The sequence below is a fragment of the Lepidochelys olivacea genome (assembly GCF_965140295.1).
Source record: "Lepidochelys olivacea isolate rLepOli2 genome assembly, chromosome: 1".
In the NCBI taxonomy this organism is placed as follows: Eukaryota; Metazoa; Chordata; order Testudines; family Cheloniidae; genus Lepidochelys; species Lepidochelys olivacea.
The window spans coordinates 163,941,501-163,958,939 of NC_140411.1; the positions used below are offsets into that span (position 1 = coordinate 163,941,501).

The window sequence follows — 17,439 nt, forward strand, 5'->3', positions numbered from 1 at the left end:
TCAATCCTGAAGCACTTACATGAGAGGAAAGTGATCAGGAACAGTCAGCATGGATTCACCAAGGGAAGGTCATGCCTGACTAATCTAATCGCCTTTTATGGTGAGATTACTGGTTCTGTGGATGAAGGGAAAGCAGTGGATGTATTGTTTCTTGACTTTAGCAAAGCTTTTGACACGGTCTCCCACAGTATTCTTGTCAGCAAGTTAAAGAAGTATGGGCTGGATGAATGCACTATAAGGTGGGTAGAAAGTTGGCTAGATTGTCGGGCTCAACAGGTAGTGATCAATGGCTCCATGTCTAGTTGGCAGCTGGTGTCAAGTGGAGTGCCCCAGGGGTCGGTCCTGGGGCCGGTTTTGTTCAATATCTTCATAAACGATCTGGAGGATGGTGTGGACTGCACTTTAGTTCAAACTTTCTTGACAATAAAAATCATGTACTGAATAGAGACACTGAATTTATGGCTCATTACAACCATCTGTAACCCATTACCAACCACAAAACAAGCTGCCGTTCCCGTTCCCTCTCCCCCTCCCCCATGACTGGAGGATTGTTAAGAGGCCACTTAACATATTTCAAGGGACCATTCAAGGTGAACTACTTACACTAAACAATCTGTTCCACCTTGTATTTAGCTGTAACATTAAGTACGTTTCCCAGACCTGAAGAAGAGCTCTGGCCATGTCTACACTACAAAGTTAAGTTGACTTTATGTAAGTCAACATCTAACCTCCAAATTAAGCAAGTCAGTCTTGTGTGTCCACCCCATACTCATCGTGTCAGCGGACTGCATCCTCATTAGCAGTGCCTGCACTGATGCACCGAGCACTGCACTGTGGGATAGCTACCCACAGTGCAAGTAGGCAAATGGGATTTTGGGTAGGGCTTGCAATGCCTCATGTGACCAAAACATTGTCGCAGGTCGTAATGGGAACATGGCTTTAGCTTCTCATGATGCATTTTCCTCCCTCCCTCCGTCATATCAATGAGGAGCAAACTAAAGTTTTTTCGCCCCTTTTTTCAAAAGCCTGGGTTAGTCACACGGACACCACAGCCTGATAAGCATGGAACCCGCTCAGCTGTGTGCTCTTGTTGTGAGCATTACAAACACCTTATGCCTTATCCTGCAGTATTTCCAGAGCCGAGACAAGAGCCCCCTCATGGAACACTGCAGTGTCATCCAAGCAGCCCTGCTGCAAGCCATAGTGAAACAATTCGCAATTGTTGATAGCAGTCGTGCATCAGCTGAACACAGCTGAGTACATATGGCAGAAGAAAGACTAAGAGCTGAAATCTTTCTTCTGCTGTATCAAGTCAATCTTGGCCCTGCTGTTAATGAAAAAAGCATCCTTCAGCATCTGTAGTTGCTGGAAACTCTTTCTTCTCCTTTAACTCCTCAGTAAGCTTTTCTAACTCTTCTTGGAACTGCGAGGTTCCAGCCTGCTTTGCTATGTGCAGACTTCGCAGCTAATCCTTCAGCAGCCTCTTCTTTTTTCTTCATTTCCCCTTTTTAGCCTCACCTCCAAAAGCAGCTGCTTGGCCACAGAGAGATTGGCACCTGTATCCTGCCATTGGCCCAGATGCCTCATCGAGCTTGTCTGCCCTCTTCTATTCCAGATGCAGCAGCTGCTTCAAATCCTTCTGTGTGGTGCTGTACTGTCCGTCCATAGTGTCTTTCACTTCCTGTTTTGGCCGGTTGATGGCATCTGTCACTCACATTAATTGGAGGATTGGATTAAAAGAAATCTGATGAGGTTCAACAAGTACAGAGTCCTGGACTTAGGATGGAAGAATCCCATGCACTACTACAGGCTGGGGACTGACTAGTTAAGTGGCAGTCCTGCAAAAAAAAGGACCTGGGAATTACAGTGGATGAGAAGCTGGATATCAGTCAACATTTGTGTGCCCTTGTTGCATATTGGGCTGGATTAGTAGGAGAATTGACAGCAGATCGAGGGAAGTGATTATTGCCCTCTATTCAGAACTGGTGAGGCCACATCTGAAGTATTGCATCCAGTTTTGGCCCCCCACTACAGAAAGGATGAGGACAAATTGGAGAGAGTCCAGCGGAGGGCAACGAAAATGATAAGAGGGCTGGGGTATATTACTTATGAGGAGAGGCTAAGGGAACTAGGGTTATTTAGTCTGCAAAAGAGAAGAGTGAGGGGGGATTTGATAGCAGCCTTCAACTGCCTGAAGTGGGGGTTCCAAAGAGGATGGAACTAGCTGTTCTCAGTGGTGGCAGATGACAGAACAAGGAGCAATGGTCTCAAGTTGCAGTGGGGGAGGTCTAGGTTGAATATTCGGAAAAAACTATTTCACTCAGAGGGTGCTGAAGCACTGGAATGGGTTACCTAGGGAGGTAGTGGAATCTCCATCCTTAGAGGTTTTTAAGGCCCAGCCTATAAACAGGCTAGGATGATTTAGATCGGGTTGGTCCTGCTTTGAGCAGGGGTTTGGACTAGGTGACCTCCTGAGGTGTCTTCCAACCCTAATCTTCTATGATTCTATTATTCTTAGACTTGGAACTGCCCAGCTTTTCATATGCAAAGGAGTCTGAGGACAGCTCTCTTATTAGGGTAGTGCATCTGCTTTTTGCCTTGAGTCTATATTTGCTTTCTTGATCAGTCATCCCCAGTAATGCTGTCGTTTGGACTCTTGACTTAAGCTACTCCCATCTGAGCCCTGCTTCCCTCCTAAAAAAAAAAAAATATCAGGATTTCTTGGTCTCATATATTTGCCACTGCTGAGAGTGGTCTCTCCTGGTCAGGCAGCATCTGGCCTTTGACATCTTATTCAGGTTTACGGTCTTTCAAAGCTTGGAATATTTTAAACCATTGTCTGTTCATCCAGGTGTTAGTGCTGCACTCTTACCTGTTGGGCTTCTTGAGTGCTAACACAAGGTTTCTCCTAAGACAGACTCTATTCCCTTTCAAGCACTTTAATCCAAGACCTGACTAAATAATTTCCCGCACTATCTGCTACTAGCCCAAACTACCTGTCAGATAGTTCATGGGCTTGCTTCCCTTGCTCAAATAATTTTGCCAGGAAAACATCCAGTTTGCAGATGCAAATGTAGAACTGCTTCTCCACCTCATTTGCATTCTTGCCCCACATGCTCCCTGGGACTCTGGGATCTTTGGGACCTAGGCTGATCTTGCCTCCCAAGCTTCATCAGCCTGGGGCCCCTTCTTTCTTTCCCAGAAAGTGCTAGAACCATCAAGCCCTTCAAACTTCTGAAGTTTTTCTGCCCTGTGGCTACAAGAGAAATCACTGTATCCCAGATAATTCGGAGCGTGGGAAGGTGGAACCCTCTGGTCAAGCTCTAGCCCTGGCTTCTGTACTGTGAGTTTCCCATTACACAACTTCATGCATTCCCATGGGAGGTCTCCTCTGTTTAAAATTCAAAGTTCTTGCCAGGCAATGTGTCTTTCCATGCCCCAGTTCTTCACATTTCAAGCACGTTAATAATTCTAGGACAATCACCCTTCTTGGCCACAAACAGTGTTTTCTTAGTCTCTTTAAGAGACATTGGGGTCTCTTGCATCTGAGACTAGGCATCCTTTGTGACCCAGCACTTTCTGGGTGTGCCACAGTACTCTGCACCACCCAGTAATCTCCCTTGTTACTCCAGGGACAAACCCAATTTGCATGCCCCTCTTGCCCACAGTACCTGCACCCCCTTAGCAGGACCATCTGACTTCTTTCCCTTCCATTTCTAACAGCTGGGCCTACAAGGATTGCTGGGCTCCCTCGCAAGCCTGTGACAATGGCTCCTTGAGTTGTCACTGCTACTCCTTCTGCAGATCCAGAACATATGACATCTTTCACTCAAGATGAGTGTAAGCATTGCTCCGTGTTATCATCCCTACATGATGGGAGGGGGCCTCATTCCCCACTTCTAGCACCATACCATAATCAGGGCCCTCACCCTAGAGTACCCCTGGCAGCCCAGTGCAGCCCCACCATTGTCTCTGCCTCAGTTTCCCTGAGTGATGGGTTTATGAAGTCCAATGAGATGTATATATTGAACATCACCCGTTCAGGGGCCTAGTTTATTCAACCCCAAAGGTGGAATACCATATGCACAGGTAGGTGTAGGGCCTGAGTCAGCATTAGGCTGTCAGCACAGTTATATCCCATGTCCCCTACCAGTGAGGCCTTCATGACACAGAACCCTTTTCTAGAGTCCAGGGCCTCTTCTTACTAACTGGGGGAGGGTCTCTTTTCTTGGGTCAAGGCCAAACTCCCAAGACCTTTCCTCAGGATAACATCTGATTTCTCTTTTCCAGGGCTTCTGCCTGTTGAAGTCTTTCATGGGAGTCATTCATAGTCCCTTCCCTCCAGAAACCCTCCCACTGAAGAGTATTCTTCCCAGGTTTCCTTCACTGGATTCCCATCCCCTCTGGGAATAGCTTTCTTTATCACACTCAGGTACTTCACTGCCTAATTAAATGCCTCCTAATTACTCAGTACGCCAGATGACCCTGAGTTGCCTCATTCTCCCTAGTGCAGCCTGTCAGAGGTAAGCCGAGCCCCTGACTCCTCCTGAGGGCCAGATACCATCTGATACACCCATATAACTTATTCCCCAAGTGGAAGGGGAATAATCTATACTGGTATAGATCATCCTCCTATCAGTATAACTGTGTTCTGATTAGGGACCTTACCAGTATAATGATTTAAATTAAAAAACAAAAACCACCTACACCTTATCTGACAGCTATTCCAGGACAAAATCAGAGTGCAGACCACCTAATTAAGAGCCTCCATTAGGCATCCTGCCAGTCCCTTATATATTAATAGTTACTTACCAATTCACAGCATTGTTTAGCACAACCACCATAAAAAGTGGAATCAGACTTCAATGTAGTTACTTCCATAGTGCATGCCTCTGGGGGGAAAAAAGCCAGAAATGCATTATAAAAAAAACCAAAAACTCAATTCGTATATTCATCTGATAGTGCTTAGAATGTCTGCAAAATTAAGTTATAACCTAATGTGAGGGGAAATGATCCATTCAGCTGTGAATCCATTCAGCTTTCCACTCAGGACCGTCTAGAAGTCCAGATAATCAGTGTTACCAAAGAGGTTACAATCTAGGTATAAAACTAGAAACAAAAGATGGATAGACCGATGAGGGAACACAGGAAACAAGGAGACAAATATCGGTCAGCATGATCGTCTGTGGTCCCAGCACAGCCTGTTAAGATTTTTGTAGGCTTCATGACTCGAGAAAGTTTTTTGCACTGGACTACAGAGAACAGAAATTTCTATAAAGTTGACTATCTGCTTCAAAAAAAAACTAACCCAAAACACTTTCTTTGAAATTTGCATTTTACAGCCTGTACTCTTTACTGATCATAGACAACTATGTACACTAACCCAAATTCATAAAATGCTTTTGGTTTGGCTCAGGGCAAACTGTCCTGTGATCTCTGTCTCTCCATGGGCACTTCTTCCAAGTAGCAAACCTTGCCTCTACCTGCACTTCTCCCAGACCAGAACCCCACAATTCACAACACTTTAGATAGGATCACCAGACTACAACATTCCTCATTTACCAGCCATATATACCTCAGCTTGTGCAAATGGGTTTAACTATAGACTCCTCTCTTGAAGCTTGTGGCCAATATGAAATGCAGTGGTTCAGAACACATTTTTCAAAAAACAAGTGATTTATTCATTCACAGAAATGTAACAAGGAAAGAGAATAGGGTTTTAAATAAAAAAAGCCTATACATATATTTCCTACCTAAACCCAGCCCACCGTTGCCTGTTTATGGACATACTGCTTAACCCAGGTACTCCAAGCTTGGCCAGAGTGAGAAGGGTTGCCCCCTGTAACTGCTGCCTTCCTGACATACTGAGCTCTCCAGTCAGTGACTCGCTCACCTCAGCTCCCTGGTTCAATTTTATCCATTCCAGAGACTCTGTGTTCAGGATTCCCAATTTCCTTTGTCTGACTTGGCACCCTGCATGCAGTCCAGACTGGTCTGCGTGTTTCCCCACAGGGGCTTACCTATAGTCTTTACCGTACAGTGGATCCCAGGCATTATCTAGTTCAGCACAGGACCATTACAGCAGTCTGCAGTCATTATGTCTTGGCTCTTGTGACCCAAAGCTAGCTAGGGGTGATCTTAACACTTACAGAACTAATCCGTCAACCCCCGTTTCACAGGGCACAGGTACACCTTAGTGCAGACAACGCCAGCTCTTCACGGCGGTCAGTCACCACAGGGAGGGGCGCTCGCCCGCCCCAGAAGCGCGGGCGCCGGCGAAGCAGGGGGCCCGGGGCCCGAGCCGGCGGAGGGCGGGCCCCTGTTCCACGCGGGCTGGACGCCGCCTCACGTGACACTTAGCTCCCTTCGCCCACGTTTTCTCCGCAAACAGGGCGCCGGAAGCGCCTCAGGCCAGGCCAGGCCGGCATTCCTTGCCGGGCGCGCCTGCTGCCTCCGACCCGCCTCTCCCCGCCACCGGATGCGGCCTGGCGGCGGCGCCGCCACAAGAGCTCTGGGGTGGGCGAGGGGAGTGAGCGGGACCCGCCCGCTGGCCCCATCCGCCCGGGCTCCGGCTCCTGTCCCCTCTTCGCTGGGGCACCCCTGGCAGATAGCGTGCGGGGGGGGGGGGCGCCCTGTCATCCCTCCCCCCCGCCGCGGGTACAGGCCTCTCCGGGGCTAAGCACAATCGCCGCCCCCCCCCCCCCGGCCGCGCGCCACACGCAGAGCAGGCGGGGGAAGTGCGAGCACAGAAACGATCGTTCAACCGACACCCCAGGCGCCCCCCCCTCACTCACCGGGCCGGGCCCGAGCCCCGAGAGCAGCGACACCCCCCGCTTTCTGCTCAGCAGCCGCAGCCAAGGAGCGGAACCTCTGCCAAAAAACAGCCACTTCCCCCACCGCCCCTCCCTCTTCCTCCCAGACCTTCGATTGGCTGCTTGCCTCCTGACGTCAGAGGTTTCAGAAACGGGAACAAGCTCCTCGCACCTTGCGTTGCCTGCGCGCGAGGCCGAGGTGCACGCCGACGCTTCCTGAAGCTGGCTGGCTGGTGAAGAGCAGGGAAGCGGCTCTGACGTCCTCTCTGAACGTCATGCGCAGGCGACGACTCCGCTTGCTCACGCGTGTCTGTCGTGTCACCACGCATGCGCGCAGAAAGCCGTCGCGTTGCGCTCTGGATGTGTCACGGGCGGTCGGGCGGGGCCGGGCGCACCTCCCCGTCCTGACGGAGGAGGCTCGTCGTGCGCGGCTTCCTCTCTCTCTCTCTCACTGGCCTGGGGAGTCCCAGGCCTCACCCGGAGCAGGCCGGGGGGAGGTGAGAGAGGGGGATGGGCGGAGCGGGAGGCCAGGGGGCGCCACCTCGGCCCGCTGCTGCTGCTGCTTCTCCCCGCGGGTGTCAAATGGCCGCCGCGAGCTTGGCGCCGCGCGGGCGGCAGTTTTCCCGAGGGGGACGGGTCCGTGCCGGGAGCCGCGCCAGCCCTGAGGGCCTCGCAGCCCCCAGGACACCGAGAGCCTCCGGCGGCCGCGTTGCGGTGGCGAATGGGGCTCCCGGCCCCGTCTGCAGCGTTGTTGTTGCCCGCTCCCCCCCCCCCCCGGCCACCTGTGGGAGGCACCTGGGCCGCGGCGAGCTGCCCCGGTGTCGCCTTGACGTTGGAGTTTCCTCGAGGGCCCGTCTCCGCACTGATGGCGAGGAGGGCCGCGGCTGCTCCGGGAGGCGTCGGGGGTTGGCACCCACGGGCCGTGCTCTGCCCCGCAGGGGAGTGAGGCGTCCTTTGGGTGCCCAACTCCACTGCAGGGAAAACCCGGGCTCCGCATGGGTCTTCGCCCCCGGCAGGGGCAGCCTGGGCCCAACAACCTGCTTGGTGCTGAGCAGGAAATACTGCTTCTTTCAACCCTGGCTTCTTGGCCGTGCCAACAACTACAAATCCAGTTAGAGTGCAGGTTCCCCTGCCAGGAGCCGTGGCGACAGGTAGCCCTAGCGCAGTGGTTCTCACACCTTTGCACTGGTGACCCCTTTCACATAGCAAGTCTCTGAGTGAGACTTCCCTTATAAATTAAAAACACTTCTTTATATATTTAACACCATTATAAATGCTGGAGGCAAAGCAGGGTTTGGGGGGGAGGCTGACAGCTCGTGACCCCCTGAGGGGTCCCGACCCCCAGTTGGAGAACCCTTGCCCTAGTAGTATGGGTGTGACCACATTGCACCAGGAACAAAACTACTTGATTCCCATTCGCCATAATGAAAGTGAGAGGAATAGCATATTCATGGGTTTCTCAACATCATGGAAACCTAAAAACCTATAAAAAAAATCCCTATTGTAGCTTTGCCAGGCATCCGGTTTTCAACCAGAATGCCTGGTCGAAAAGGGACTGCTGACAGCTGCTAAAAGTCCAGTCAGCTAAAAGCCAGACTAAAGCAGGCTCAGCGTGGCTCCTGGAAGCAGCTGGCATATGTGGCTCCTAGGTGCAGGGGATAGCCACAGGGGCTCCGCATGCTGGCCCTGCCCCGAGCTCCGGATCTGCAGCTCCAATTAGCCAGAAACCATGGCCAGTGGGAGCTGTGGGGGCAGCAGCTGCGGGTAGTACACAGAACCCCTGTGGCCACCCCTGCACCTAGGAGCTGGATATGCTGGTTGCTTCTGGGAGCCACCTGAGATAAGTGTCACCCCTCGCCCCATTCTGCACCCCAACCCACTGCCCCAGGTCAGAACCCCGTCCTGCACCCAAACTCCCTCCTGGAGCCTGCACCCCAGCCCCTTGGCCCAGCTCTGAGCCCCCTCCTGCACCCCAAACCCCTCATACCCAGCCCCACCCCAGAGCCCACACTTCCAGCCTTAGCCCGCACCCCAACCCCCTCCTCCAGCCTGGTGAAAATGAGTGAGGGTGGGGGAGAGCAAGTGACAGAGGGAGGGGGGAATGGAGTTAGCAGGGGTGGAGCCTCAGAGAAGGGGCGGGGCAAGGTTCAGTTTTGTGCAATTAGAAAGTTGTCAGCCCTACCCTAAGGTGAAGTGTAGCTAATAGCTTCTTGTAATTCTTTTTCTCAGTTAAAAAGAAGAGACTGACATGGTTGAAAACTCTCCAGCCCCATTGCCTGAAAGAGCAATATATGGGTTTGTTCTTTTCTTAGGTTCCCAGTTTGGCTTTAGTAAGTATGTTTGCATTCTGAGCAAAGTGCTACATGTATTTGTTGTATTAAAAGGCAGAAATGAATACTGTACAGTCATGCTTCTAGTAAGATGTAGAAGTTTTAAAAAAAATTAACTCTGTGTTAATACTTCTCATGTAATAAAAATTACATTAGTTGTAAAGAAGGACTAAACTAGGGGGAAGGATAGCTCAGTGGTTTGTGAATTGGCCTGCTAAACCCAGGGTCATGAGTTCAATCCTTGAGGGGGCCATCTAGGGCAGAAACTGGGGATTGGTCCCCCTTTGAGCAGGGGGTTGGACTAGATGACCCTTCTGAGGTCCCTTCCAACCCTGATATTCTGTGATTCTATTATTTGCAGTGTTGGGCCCAGGATATTAGAGAGACAAGATGGGTGAGGTAATATCTTTTATTGGACCACCTTCTGTTGGTGAGAGAGAAGCATTAGAGCCCCGTGTAAGCTCAGAAGCTTGTTTTTCTCACCAACAGAAGTTGGTCCAATAAAAGTTATTACCTCCCAAGCTTGTCTCTCTGAACTGTTGTTAAAATCATTATGCAACTTTGTGGGATAATCCAAGTCTTCTCAGTTCTCCCTTGTATTATCCTTTTGGATTTTGTTCTCCCTGATACTGCTGCTGCTGGCCATGTAGCCGAGTGTACTGTGGGAACAACTATATTTCAGGGAGTTAGTTGAAAATCTTTCCAGTAGGCTGAGTGTACAGCATATCATGTGTACACAGTTGGCACTTTGTGACCTGTGTAGAAGTTAAAGGTGCAAAACACAAATGCTGAAGATGTGGACTGATACTCAAAGATGAAGGCTGACGAGAATCACATCAGTTTCACTGTGCTGCTGCTTTCAGCAATGATATGCCACAACAGAGGAAGGTGCTGGAGATACTCATTGGGTAAGGAGTGGAGTAGCAAAGAGCCCATACTCCTTTGCAGCAAGTTTGAGGCTTTTGGGTGGGGAACACTAAATAGAGAAGGAGTGCTCCTTCTCTTCCAACAGTTAGAGAATAGTTTAGGGACTTCAAATTTAGCACATCAAAGACAGAGATGAAAAATGGAGCACCAGCGATTTCAGGGACAGAAGAGCATCTGGCTGTAGGAATCCCAGAACCCTTCCCATTTCAAACAGCTCAGCAAGGATGGAGCTAAGGCGGGCTCCACTCCAAGGGTGTTCCCACCAGACTCTACCCTGGGATTCCATCTTCTATATCCTCTTGCTAGTAACTGTTCTGTTAATCTAAGATGGTGTAAAACCTTAACTTTTGAGCCAAAATTGACCTTACTGTTCTTCTTAAGAGAAATATTTTTGGATTAATACTTACTTCATCGGCACTGAAATCAGTAAATCCAAATTTACTCCCATTCTAAATATATTTTCAGTAAAATGCACATTTTTAAAAACATTGCTTCAAGTATTAGGTTGTTGTAACTCTTGTTTCAGTTTTGTGACAGTTGGGACTAGTGTGACTCTCTGTTACTTTATCCTTCCCCACCAATTCCCGATTTATATGTTTACTTACTTGCCAGAATTCTAGATTTTGAGCTCTCTGGAGCAAGAGCTGTCATTGTGTGTTTGTTTGTACACTACCTAGTACAATGCTATCCTAATCCCTATTTTGGGTGTTTACATTTTATCATTTCTATTGTGATAGCCCCTTACGTGGCATACTATAGTAAAGAACTGAAGTATTTAAAAAAGAAAATCTCATTGAAGATGTGTGGAATTCCGCTCAAATAACATTTGGTACTCCACAGACGTCTCATTTTGGGAGTTAATTGGGTTTGTTGGGGGGGGGTTTAATGGCTAAATCCTGCTGTCCTTGTGTGGTCATATTACCCATTAACATTATTGCTAGTTTTGACTGCAGAATTAAACCCTTTGTGGTTTAGTGCTGTCATATAGTTCTACATGCGTAGTCATTTGTGCATATTTCTGAAGACCTAGAGAAATACCTTGGATCAATGTTCTTAAAATACAAATGTTTAAAATTAATTTTAAATTAAAATTTTAACCTTTTTTAAAAAATCGACAAATGGTGCAAGGAATTCTTGTCTATTTTATTCTGGAATTAGAAAACAAATATGAAGAAGAAGAGAGAGTTAAAGTACCATCAGTTATAAAGTTTGTATCCCTGTGGCGTAGTTTTTGTTTTCATGGTAACATTCTATGCAGTATTTCAGCAGACCTATTTAGATGCTTTTTGGAATCCATAGAGAAAATTTTTATAATTTGTTTGTATCCTCTGTAATGACAGTGCTATAAGTGTTGTCTAGAACTAATTTATCTCTTAAAACAATGTAAACAGTACCATTATGATCTAACTATTAACTTTTATTCTTTTTGCACAGTGTTATATCTTGTATGGGCGTATGTTCCTGAATCTTGGTTATTCTCATTGGGACTAACATACTGGCCTCAAAAGTAGGTTAAATTCATTCACTGTTAAACATGTGAACGAGCAAACGCATACCCAGAAAAATTGTGCCAGTGTCCTTTTACATTTAAAATATTTTACATTTAATCCAACTTGGAAAAGGAGATTTAATATGTTTCTCCTCACAAACAGCTACAGTATTTATGTAAAGTAATGTTTATGTAAAGTATGTAAAGTAATGTCAGAAACAACAGTTTACTCTGAAAAATTGTCAGCAAGCTAAAATGAAGTGCAGTTCACCTGTCTGCTATGTTCTTAAAGTAATTTGGCAGCTTGGTTTAACTAAGGTTTTTTTCTGAAATATCATGGTAAATTTTATTAAATTACATTTTCCAAATAAACTGTCTAAGGCATTTATTTGGCTATTATTCCATACTGGTCACATACTGATCACATAATTCCAGACTGGATCTTTAGTTAATGAACTGTATTTTCAGGGTCTTCTCTTTTTAGTGTGGTGGGTTTGTCTATAATTGTTTTTTCTATACACTTTAAATTCAATTTAAATGTTTCTACTTCTGCACAGTCTTGCTTGATTTAGAGGTGGAAATAATTTTTTACTAAAGACTTTCTTTTGCAAGATGTAATTTAAAAATAAATATTTTATTCTGCAGGTACTGGGCAGTTGCTTTGCCTGTATACCTTCTAGTTACTTTAGGAATTGGCTATATACTACTCTTTGGTATTAACATGATGAGTACTGCACCGCTCAACTCCATGCACACCATTACAGGTAGTTGATAATTTTTTTGTCTAGTTCTTAAGCCTCCAACAAAAGGTTTTGACAATCACCGTAAACATACTTGCTAGTATAACTAAACTAAATCAGATTCAAAGCCTTGAATTTTCACCTATGTTTCATGTATTGATGTATTACAGGAGCTGTTATAAACAATTATATATTTTGTTCAAACTTCATTTCAATACAATGTTAAAACAGTCAAAACTTGCAGTAATATTTTTTTCCAAATATATCTTCTTTAGGACAACCATTACAGTCTAGCATTTGCTACTCTTTCCCATGGATTTTGTTTCTGCCCACCGATCCAGTTCTGACTACTTGAAATACAGGTGGCTTCCTCAGTATTTTCCCATCTTTCTCAAGATGGTATTTCTTTTATTTGCTGATAACTGTTTTTCCTGAGCAAGAACATGGGAGAATTCAAAAATTACCCAGATTATTAGAATCCAAGTCTATGCTAAAGATAAGCTGTCCCAATTGGCAGCACCATTTCGCCCATGTCCATTCACTTCTAATGAAGACTAACAAAATTAGTATTTAAGGCATGTTTCATTGACTTATTTTGACTTGCTTCCACTGAACTGTACTTTGAAGTGGAAAGAGCCAAGTGTAGACTCTGCAGTAAAGATGGTGATGACTTGATAGAAAGAAAGCTGATGACTTGATGACTAGACTGATGACTTGATAGAAAGCTGCTGAGGTCAAGAACGAAAAGGGTCAGCAACACGCATCCACAGGCAGAATTTAGCCCCAACTCTTTCTTGAATCAGCACTATGGAATTTGCTTTGCTAGAGGGAGCAAAACGTTAATACCTACTGTAGATAAACTGATGTTACCAATAAAATGCATTCACTTTCAGTAAACCAGAATGATGCTGTAAATGTCTGAAAAGTGGAATGTTTCTTGAATTTCACTCTGTTAAACGTTGTATTGGATTAGGTTGTAGCTGGATGTGATGTAAAATCAGAGCAGTATGCTTTTATGTTGATGAAGTGTAGGAGTCTAACAACACTTCTAGCAGGAAAACAAAGTATTTCATTTTATACCATCTGTTTTTAATCATGGAATAGTGAAATGTCTTTTGTCGTATTTCCTACAGATAACTTTGCAAAAAATCAGCAGCAGAAGAAATCTCAAGAAGAAGCAATCCCTGCATTGAGGGATATTCCCATTAGTGAAGTAAATCAAATGTTTTTTCTTGCTGACAAAGGCATTTGTAACAGAAATTAATTGGAATCAGGACCTGTTAGAATAAGACACTCGTACATTAATATTTAGAAACGCATTGTAAGAAAAGTCAAAGGCTTGTCAATGCTAGGAAATTTAACACTTTCAACAACTGGAATAGATGGATTTGTACCTAAATTAAGCTGTGGTCAGCACTGGTTCACCTGTGGCATAGAGCACTGAACCGGGACTCGGAAGATATGGGCTGTATTCTCAGCTCTACTGCTAGCCTGCTGGGTGACCTTGAACAAATCACTTCACCACTCTGTGCTTTGGTTTCCCCATCTGTACTATGTGTGTGATACTGACGTTTATAAAATGCTTTGAGATGTACTGATGAAAAGTGTTATTTAAGAGCTATGTATTATTAAACAAATTGATGATTGTTGAAATGGTTTTATTTCTTAATGTAGAGAGACCTACAGTACTAAACGATAAAATACTTCATTCTGGGAACTGAATTCTTCCATATAAATTTGTGTAGCTATGCTCTGGATCTGAAATAATCTGTTCAGTTACCCCTAGATTTTTTTTCTTGCACATTGAGGGTGGGATTTTCCAAAGCTTTCAGTGTTTGGCTTAATTCTGCTCTCATTGACTTCAGTGAGAGCAGAGTTAGGCCAACACTGAGTGTTCTTAAATATCCCACCCTATTTTGACCGGTCATAGTAAATTCAAGTATATGCATTGTGACTGTACAGTAATATTAACAAAATGTTTTTAATTGTCTAAAACAGGTTGCATTTCTAATTTTTTTCTGAGGGCATCTTACTTGCCTTGGACATATACTGCACAATGGATTTTCTTTAGATATGTATTTCTACATATCAAGAATATCCTTGTTTTCCTATCTTATTAGGCTTATTAAAAGTCATAGCGTTTCCCAAAACCAGGAGAAAAGGTGGGGGATGAAGAAAAATCCAAACAAGTTCCCATTTAAATATTAGTTGTTTTTTCTTAATTTGTTTTCTTGTCCTTCATTCTAATTTCCTTATTATTAAAAAATTACAATTCTTAACAGTACTAAAAATAAAATTCTTCTGGACCCATGGAATTGCTGTAAATGCCATACAAAACTGCAGGGCCTTCTTCTTAAACTCAAAGGAAATCTCAAGGTATACTGTGTTGTTTCTAAGCCACTGCCCAAATATCTTAAACAGAGAATATTCTTCCACTTACACATTACTTTGCTGACAAATCATCACCAGAAGTTGTCTAAATATTTTATTTGTTGCCAGCTGACATCCCAACACATTGCATCATAAAACACTAGTGATACTAGTTAAAGCCTGATTGTAAGACAAAAATACCAGCACTCCTGTCAGGAAAGAACTTAAGAATTACAAAAAGTTACTTTATTTCCTTTTCTAATGAAATGGTATCTTGGAAAACTTCTGTATGCAGGACCTCATAATGATCCCATTGAAACCAATGAATGTTCTGCCACTAATTTCAGTGGGAGTCCTTCCTCCACATCCCAGCTTGCTATAGCTAGACAATCACATAGACGTTCCCAACTTGTGATCCAGAATCTAAGCTTGCTTGTTTGGTTGATTTTTTTGGTTTTGTTATTTGCCGGGGGGAGGGAGAGGAATCTCCAGCTCTTAGAGCAATGAGAAAAATCCTAAAATTTTGAACCAAACAAACCAGTGTAATGCTGTCTGCTTGAGTTTGCAGATAGCCTGAAATAATAGCTCTAAAGTGTGTAACCTGCTCTTATTCATCTTATTGGGGTGATAATTCCAGAGCCTAATGATTCTATTTCAAATGGCAACATTAACTACTTAATTGCTGATCAGAATATGCAAGAAAGAGGAGTGTCTTGGAATCTCATTTTGAAGTCTCAGATTGTGTAGGGCATATTTGTTTGAGTGGAGCATTTGATTTGGGACAGAGCTTAACTTTTATCTTTTTTCAGTTTGAACCCTTGCTTTTCCTCATTCAATCTTGAACTGATAGAAATTATAGGCTATTCTGGCAAGGACCATGTATTTACTATTGCCTAGCCATGGGGGGAAGAGTGGTGTCGTTAAAAAAATTAAGTTACCAATTTTTTTTTCTTGAGAGAATTCATGACTAGGTCACTCCAGGGTTATATATTTTCTCATATGCAATTTATGGTTATGATTTTCTTGTTCTTTTTCTAATTTTTTCAGAAAGCAATTTAACTTTAAATTCTAACTTGACAACTAGTGAAAGCTCTGGTTCTGGTGTCATTTAATTTAAGGATTAAATTAATTCTTAGTTAAAGATACACAAATCCCTACAGGATAAAGAAGAGCTACTGGAAAATGCCCTCAAGCCCCAAAAGCACACAAACTAAAGGATTATAAATCTTAAACAAAGATTCTATCAGTGATGTATCTGCCATTTCACTTGTCTTCTAATCTAGCACAATTACGGGAAAACTACCAGAAAGGACCTAAGTGAACAGACAAACTGGGGCCATTTATTATTTAAGTGAAATTTGCAGGCACGAAACTCGATCTTTGCTTTTCTGTCATTGAGTGGCAGTGCTGCAATGACATTCTGATGATCTTAATTATTCTCAAATTGAAGTAATCAAAATTTCAAAGGTTGTCTTCATGATCAAAATAATATATTCTGTAATACAATGTATTTTGCTATGGTGTAGGGTTTGGGACTTGTGATAAAGGTTAATGGCATCTAATGTTTAAAACTAATATACTTTGACAGGGCATTGTGGATCTTGAGAGTCCCTCATTACGTGACTTTACATACAACAGTAATAAGGTATATTTTATTCTTACCAACTTGGTGGGAGGGGAAGCTGCTTTTCACTAGTTCCTTACACCTAAAAAGAATGCTGTCTCTTTAGCTGGTAAAGTATTTAGAAGGCTTTATGCAGTTGTCAGCTCAGAGTTATCAGGTGGATGATTCCAAAACAAAACCTGACAAGATTAAAGTGTGGTGCTGGTTTTAACTCCTTCCTTCCTAAAACATACCTGTGTAAAGACTACCTAAAGATCTGGAATAGACTAAATGTGATCAAATATCCACTCCTTCAAGAGATTGGCTTTAGTGATACTAAATCCTAAATTTGCCCTCATTTTCACCTCTTGGCCTAGCCTTATCAGTGGTATCTTGTCATCACCAAGATTAGTAGTATTTAGTGGACTGGACTAACAGCTTTATTCTTGCTGAGCTTGGCAAAGGGGATAGCCTTTAGCCATATTGTTCAAGTAACTTATATTCTTTTTGTCTGGTTCCTTTAGAGGAATTTTGTTTTCATATGCATTTGGATACTTATTGCCATGATTCTGTTTTGATATTCTATTCAAGAGAAATGCATGTGTAGAAACAGTGTGACATCCTGTCCTCTAGAATGGAGTTTCTCTACAGACAGTGTTGAGTTTGAACATGCCAGAGCTCCTCCTCCTCTAGTGAAGATCAGACAGGATACTCTTTTAATTTTTAAAATGCAAAGGTCCTGTATCCCTACCACTGAATGCAATAGGACTGTGGTTCTCAACCTTTTCTGCATTATATTCCCATATGCCCAAAGAAACACACATGTGCGTGCACACAGACACTCACAATATGTTCATAACCCTAAGGCTGAGCAGCCATGCAAAAGAAGATGTCACTGATTTCAGTACCAGCAGAATCAGGCTGAAATTGATTAAAGGTATGAGGTGGAAGCCTGTGGTTTTTTACTGTGTTGCAGTGCACAATAATGGGTTAGAAAGTGCACAATGGTTAGGAAGGAGCCAACATAAGAGCAATATTACCATGTTGTAATGGGGCACAGACTAATCCAGCGGCACCTCCTGCTGGTTGTCTGGGAATCAGCTCTTTTTACCAGCTCTGGAGTGCCCTCTGCCGTTGTCTCACCGCTGCTGGACCTGGGTGCCCTTTT

At 44.4% G+C, this 17,439-nt stretch overlaps 2 protein-coding genes across 9 annotated transcripts in view; one reads left to right on the top strand and one right to left on the bottom strand.

Moving 5' to 3' along the window:
• Positions 1 to 7,146, bottom strand: part of TTC3 (tetratricopeptide repeat domain 3) — a 133,075-nt gene extending 125,929 nt beyond the window's left edge. For 2 of the 6 annotated variants that reach the window (XM_084617208.1, XM_084617207.1), the window contains exons 1-2: positions 6,922 to 7,146; positions 4,813 to 4,892 (exon numbers count right to left, since the gene is read on the bottom strand). In XM_084617208.1, the coding sequence (XP_084473334.1) occupies positions 4,813 to 4,892; positions 6,922 to 7,141 (300 nt within the window). In that variant the 5' untranslated portion in view covers positions 7,142 to 7,146. Of the gene's footprint in view, positions 1 to 4,812; positions 4,893 to 6,020; positions 6,070 to 6,794; positions 6,901 to 6,921 lie in introns of those variants that run through there. The other 4 variants (XM_084617212.1, XM_084617211.1, XM_084617209.1 and 1 more) reach the window with 3 other exon arrangements.
• A 9-nt stretch (positions 7,147 to 7,155) lies between these two features.
• On the top strand, positions 7,156 to 13,951 carry PIGP (phosphatidylinositol glycan anchor biosynthesis class P). 3 transcript variants are annotated; one of them, XM_084617215.1, is made up of 6 exons: positions 7,156 to 7,309; positions 9,042 to 9,142; positions 11,504 to 11,576; positions 12,204 to 12,322; positions 12,574 to 12,660; positions 13,432 to 13,560. In XM_084617215.1, exons 2-5 carry the CDS (start codon positions 9,061 to 9,063, stop codon positions 12,651 to 12,653), a joined length of 354 nt encoding a protein of 117 aa, XP_084473341.1. In that variant the 5' UTR covers positions 7,156 to 7,309; positions 9,042 to 9,060; the 3' UTR covers positions 12,654 to 12,660; positions 13,432 to 13,560. The 3 variants fall into 3 exon arrangements, with proteins under 3 accessions (XP_084473341.1, XP_084473340.1, XP_084473342.1); XM_084617214.1 differs by lacking the exon at positions 12,574 to 12,660 and having other exon boundaries at positions 7,158 to 7,309; positions 13,432 to 13,951; XM_084617216.1 differs by lacking the exons at positions 7,156 to 7,309; positions 9,042 to 9,142; positions 12,574 to 12,660 and adding an exon at positions 9,749 to 10,050 and having other exon boundaries at positions 13,432 to 13,951.
• Positions 13,952 to 17,439: the final 3,488 nt, after the last annotated feature.

Bases quoted from the DNA above. Each gene is read 5' to 3' on its own strand.
- PIGP (XM_084617216.1), top strand. From the start codon at position 9,957: ATGAAGGCTGACGAGAATCACATCAGTTTCACTGTGCTGCTGCTTTCA. The intron at 11,577-12,203 runs GTAGGTTAAATT...TTTATTCTGCAG, and splicing joins CTAACATACTGGCCTCAAAA to GTACTGGGCAGTTGCTTTGC. The intron at 12,323-13,431 runs GTAGTTGATAAT...TATTTCCTACAG, and splicing joins CTCCATGCACACCATTACAG to ATAACTTTGCAAAAAATCAG.